The sequence below is a fragment of the Stomoxys calcitrans genome, chromosome 2 (assembly GCF_963082655.1).
Source record: "Stomoxys calcitrans chromosome 2, idStoCalc2.1, whole genome shotgun sequence".
In the NCBI taxonomy this organism is placed as follows: domain Eukaryota; kingdom Metazoa; phylum Arthropoda; class Insecta; order Diptera; family Muscidae; genus Stomoxys; species Stomoxys calcitrans.
In genome coordinates this window covers 32,558,301-32,563,218 of record NC_081553.1, presented here as the reverse complement: position 1 = coordinate 32,563,218, position 4,918 = coordinate 32,558,301, and the positions used below count along the sequence as shown (strand labels likewise).

At 39.1% G+C, this 4,918-nt stretch overlaps 1 protein-coding gene across 1 annotated transcript; it reads right to left on the bottom strand.

Moving 5' to 3' along the window:
* Positions 1 to 1,421: 1,421 nt before the first annotated feature.
* LOC106095699 (uncharacterized) lies at positions 1,422 to 1,957 on the bottom strand. Its single transcript, XM_013262993.2, has 3 exons — positions 1,825 to 1,957; positions 1,646 to 1,766; positions 1,422 to 1,587 (listed from the first exon to the last, which is right to left on the bottom strand). Exons 1-3 carry the CDS (start codon positions 1,910 to 1,912, stop codon positions 1,482 to 1,484), a joined length of 315 nt encoding a protein of 104 aa, XP_013118447.2. The 5' UTR covers positions 1,913 to 1,957; the 3' UTR covers positions 1,422 to 1,481.
* Between the last annotated feature and the right edge of the window lie 2,961 nt (positions 1,958 to 4,918).

The window sequence follows — 4,918 nt, the reverse complement described above, 5'->3', positions numbered from 1 at the left end:
TCACAAGACGATCTTGGAATATCAGTTGGCGCACAGCATTAGTGGTTTTTGTAGCTGATTTTGGACAACCTTCAAGAAATTTGTTTTGGATTGACCTACTACCTCGGTTGAATTCATCGATAAACACTGGACCTTGATGGAGCTTCATGGCCGAAAATTGAATAAAGTTCATCCATGCACTGTTGTTGAGTTAATCCGCCTTGAAAGTTGTAAAAAATAATCGCACAAAAATGTTCGCGATTTGATTTCATTTTTTTTTGAGCCAGATGAATCTTTTAAATTACTGTAAACAATACAAATAGCGCTCGCATGTCAAAACGTTCTGAGTACATATAACCGCGAAAATGTCAAGCTTTACGATAGAGCTGTCAGTTGGCAGATTGCAACACAAGAGTTGTCCAATCCCGAAATATAAAGGGCAACCCTCGTATCTTCATTTTTAAAAGCTGTGGCGTGGTTACAACTGGCAGACACACAGAAGGACAGACAGATGCACGGACGTCATTAAATCTTCTTAGGAATCGAGCAACAATAATCAAGAGACTGTTTTATATGGGAGCTATATCAGGTTATAGACTGATTTGGACCGTATTTGGTACAGTTGTTGGACGTCATCACATCCCGATTTGACAAAAAGTCAAATCGGAAGATCGTTTTATATGGGAGCTATATCAGGTTATAGACCGATTCGGACTGTATTTGGCACAATTGTTGGAAGTCATAAGAGAACGCATTGTGCAACATTTTAGCCAAATCGGATGACTTCCAGGCGCTCAAGAAATCATATCGGTAGATTGATTTATATGGGAGCTATATCAGGTTATAGACCGATTCGAACCGTATTTAGCACAGTTTTTGAAAATCATAAGAAAACACTGTACATAATTTCAGCCAAATCGGACGAGATTTGTGGCTTCCAGGGGCTCAAGAAATCAAATCGGGATATCAGTTTATATGGGAGCTATATCAGGTTATAGACTTATTTCAGCGGTACTTGGCAGAGTTGTTGGAGGTTATAACAGAATACTCCATACAAAATTTAAGATAAATCAGATGAAAATTGCGGTTTCCTGTGGCTCTAGGAGTCAATTCTGGAGATCGGTTCATATGGAAACTATATCCAAATATGAACCGATAAGGCCCATTTGCAATTTTCAACGACCTAAATCAATATAAAGTATCTGTGTACAATTTCAGGCTGCTAGCTTTACTTTTTCGACCGCTATTGTGATTTGGACAGACGGACGGACAGACATGGCTAGATCGAATCAGAATTTTGAGACGATCCAAAATACATATACCTTCTGGGGTCGCAGATCATTATTTCGAGGTGTTAGAAACGGAATGACAAGGTTAGTATACCCCCATCCTATGGTGGTGGGTATAAAAACGTACCTTCTTTAAAGCATACTTAATAAGGCGAAGTTTTAATATTCTATTTTATAATTTTTCCATATATCACACAGTTATTATATACAAAATTATTTACAAATCACTTGTCGTTCACAACATGACGGATATACACCACTCGGATTGATTAGGCCACCTACTTTGCAATTGGGTTTGGCAGGCTGTGCTGGGCTGCAACTAAAAGAAACAGAAAACCAGTTAAAATACCAACAAATACAAAAACAAATCAACTCACAGTTTCAGGGAGCCTAGGCCATCCCTTTGCCTGCATGATAGACGTAAACAACTGCCTTTGGGTTGGCCCTCCTCGCCAGGTGATAAGACAAGATCTTCAAATACACATTTACCGGGATGATCTAAAAAATTAACAGTATTTGGGCTTACTCAAGTTAGTAGTGGCAAAGGCTTCTCTACCCAAATGCTTAAAATATCTCAAATGTTCCTGGGCCAAAGTGACTGCACCCAAGGCCATGACTATAAAGGCGTATATAAACAATTTCATGTTTATTTACGTATTGTTGCACATCAACTAAATCCGAGATAGTAAACAAATTGATGTTCTTCCAATTTTATTATTATATAGGAACAAAAATAGTGATCTAAAATGAAACAAGATTTTATTACAGGGCATTGGTGATAAGATTTTTTTGATGTACACTGAGAAAAAAGTAAACTCAGCATCAGTCAAGTAGAGTTTAGTTTTCATTTTTACCGAATGTGGGGGTCGTTGAATTCGTGGTCGTGAATTCATGTTAAACATGTAACAGAGTGCTAAGTTCGGCCAGGCCGAATCTTGGGAACGCACCACCATGGATTCTGCTAAAAAATTTATACAAAATAAATTTATTTTATTCTACATATCAAACTTCTGTCAAAACAGCAAAAATTAAAGCTTGAGGAACCGATCAAGGATGATCGAAAGACAGTTTTTCATGGGAGCTATACCAGGTAATATACTGATTTGGATCGTATTTGGCACAGTTGTTGGAATTCGTAACAGAACACGGCATGCAAAATTTTTGGCAAATCGGACAAAAATTGCGGCTTGTAAGGACTCAAAAAGTCAAATCGAATATGAGAGCTGTATCAGGTTGTACACCAATTTAGACCGTACTAGGCAGAGTTGTTGAAACTCATAACAGAACACTATGTGCAAAATTTCAGACAAATCGCACAACAATTGCCGCTTGTATGGGATCAAGAAGTCAAATTGGGTGATCGGTTTATATGGGAGCTATATCAGGTTATAGACCGATTTGGACCGTTCTTTGCACAGTTGTTGGAAGTCATAACAGAACACTATGTGTAGAATTTCAGCCAAAAATTGCGACTTTTAGGGCTCCAGAAGACAAATCGGGAGGTCGGTTTATATGGGAGCTATATCAGGTTATAGACCGGTTTGAACCGCACTTAGCACAGTTGTGGGAAGTTATAACATAACAATTAAGAGCGTGCTAAGTTCCGCCGGGCCTTTTGGATCGCATTTGTCGAGTTCTTTGGATCGCATTTGTCGAGTTCTTTGCGCGGCATCACTTTTTAGGCAAACAAAGAATAATGGATAAGAATTGTCATGCTATTGGAGATACATCAAGTTATAGTCCGATTTGGACCATAAGTAAATTGAATGTTGAAGACCATAGTAGAAGTCATTGGGTAATATTTCAGTCCATTCGGATAAGAATTGCGCCTGGTAGGGGCTCAAGAAGCATTTCCGGGAGATCAGTTTATATGGGAGTTGTAACAGGCTATAGATCGATTTAGACCATATTAAACACGTATCTTGAGGGCCGTTGTACAAAATTTCAGCCATATCGGATAAGAATTGCACCCTCTAGTGGCTCAAGAAGTCAAGATCCCAGATGGGTTTATATGGCAGCTATATCAGGTTATGTATCGATTTGAACCGTATTTAAAGCAGTTGTTGAAAGTTGTAACAAAAATCTCTATGCGAAATTTCAGTCAAATCGGATAAGAACTGCACCCTCCAGTGGTTCAAGAAGTCAAGATCCCAGATCGGTTTATATGGCAACTATATCAAGCTAACTACCGATTTAAACTATACATAGCACAGTTATTGGAAATCATAACAGAACCCCTCATGCAATTTTTCAGCCAAATCGGACGAGAATTTCGCCCTCTAGTGGGTCAAGAAGCTAAGACCCAAGATCGGTTTCGGTATAGAAAGATTTGACTTATATTTAGCACAATTGTAACAAGTCATCACAAACAACTTCATGTTGAATTTCAGCCAAATCGGATAAGAATTGCGCCCTCTAGTGGCTCAAGAAGTCAAGATCCCAGATCGGTTTATATGGCAGCTATATCAGGTTATAGACCGATTTGACCCATATTCAGCACAGTTGTTGGAAGTCATAACAAAAAACTTCATGTTAAATTTCAGCTTAATCGGATGATAATTGTGCCTTCTAGTGTCCCAAGAATTCAAGATCCCAGATCGGTTTATATGGAAGCTATATCAGGTTATGTATCAATTTGGACCATATTTATCGCAGTGGTTGGAAGTCATAACAAAAGCCCTCATGCAAAATTTCAGCTAAATCAGGTGAGAATTGCGTCCTCTAGTGGGTCAAGAAGTCAAGACCTCAGATCGGTTTATATGGCAGCTATATCAAAACGTGGACCGATTTGGTCCATTTACAATCCCAACCGTCCTAAATTAATAATTTTCGCCCAAATCGGATGAGAATTGCGCCCTCTATTGGCTCAAGAAGTCAAGACCCAAGATCGGTATATATGGCAGCTATATCAAGCTATGGCGTCCTCTAGTGGGTCGAGAAGTCAAGACCCAAGATCGGTTTATATGGCAGCTATATCAGGTTGTGAACTGATGTGAACCATACTTATTACAGTTATTGGAAATTATGCTAAAACACCACGTGTAAAATCTCAGCCAAATCGGATAAGAATTGCACCATCTAGATGCTCAAGAAGTCAAGACCCAAGATCGGTTTATATGGCAGCTAAATCAAAACGTGGAACGATTTGGCCCATTTACAATCCCAACCATCCTAAACTAATAATTTTCGCCCAAATCGGATAAGAATTGCGCCCTCTATTAGCTCAAGAAGTTACGACCCAAGATCGGTTTATATGGCAGCTATATCAGGTTATGAAGCGATTTAAACCATATTTAGCACAATTGTTGGAAATGATACCAAACCACGTGCAAAATCTCAGCCAAATCGGATAAGAACTGCGCCATCTAGATGCCCAAGAAGTCAAAACTCAAGGTCGGTTTATATGGCAGCTATATTAAAACGTGGACCGATTTCGCCCATTTACAATTCCCACCGACCTACACTCATAAGAAGTATTTGCGCTAAATTTCATGCGGCTAGCTTTACCCCTTCGAAAGACGGACGGACATGGCTAGAACGACTTAAAATGTCATGGAGATCAAGAATTTGGGGGTCTTATATGGATATGCATATTTCGAGGTGTTAAAGACGGAATGACGAAGTTAGTAAACCCCCTATCCCATGGTGGA

Coding starts and splice junctions, on each gene's coding strand:
- LOC106095699 (XM_013262993.2), bottom strand. CDS start 1,912: ATGAAATTGTTTATATACGCCTTTATAGTCATGGCCTTGGGTGCAGTC. Junction 1,767..1,824: donor GAGATATTTTAAGCATTTGG/GTAGAGAAGCCT, acceptor TTAATTTTTTAG/ATCATCCCGGTAAATGTGTA. Junction 1,588..1,645: donor GGCCTAGGCTCCCTGAAACT/GTGAGTTGATTT, acceptor TGTTTCTTTTAG/TTGCAGCCCAGCACAGCCTG.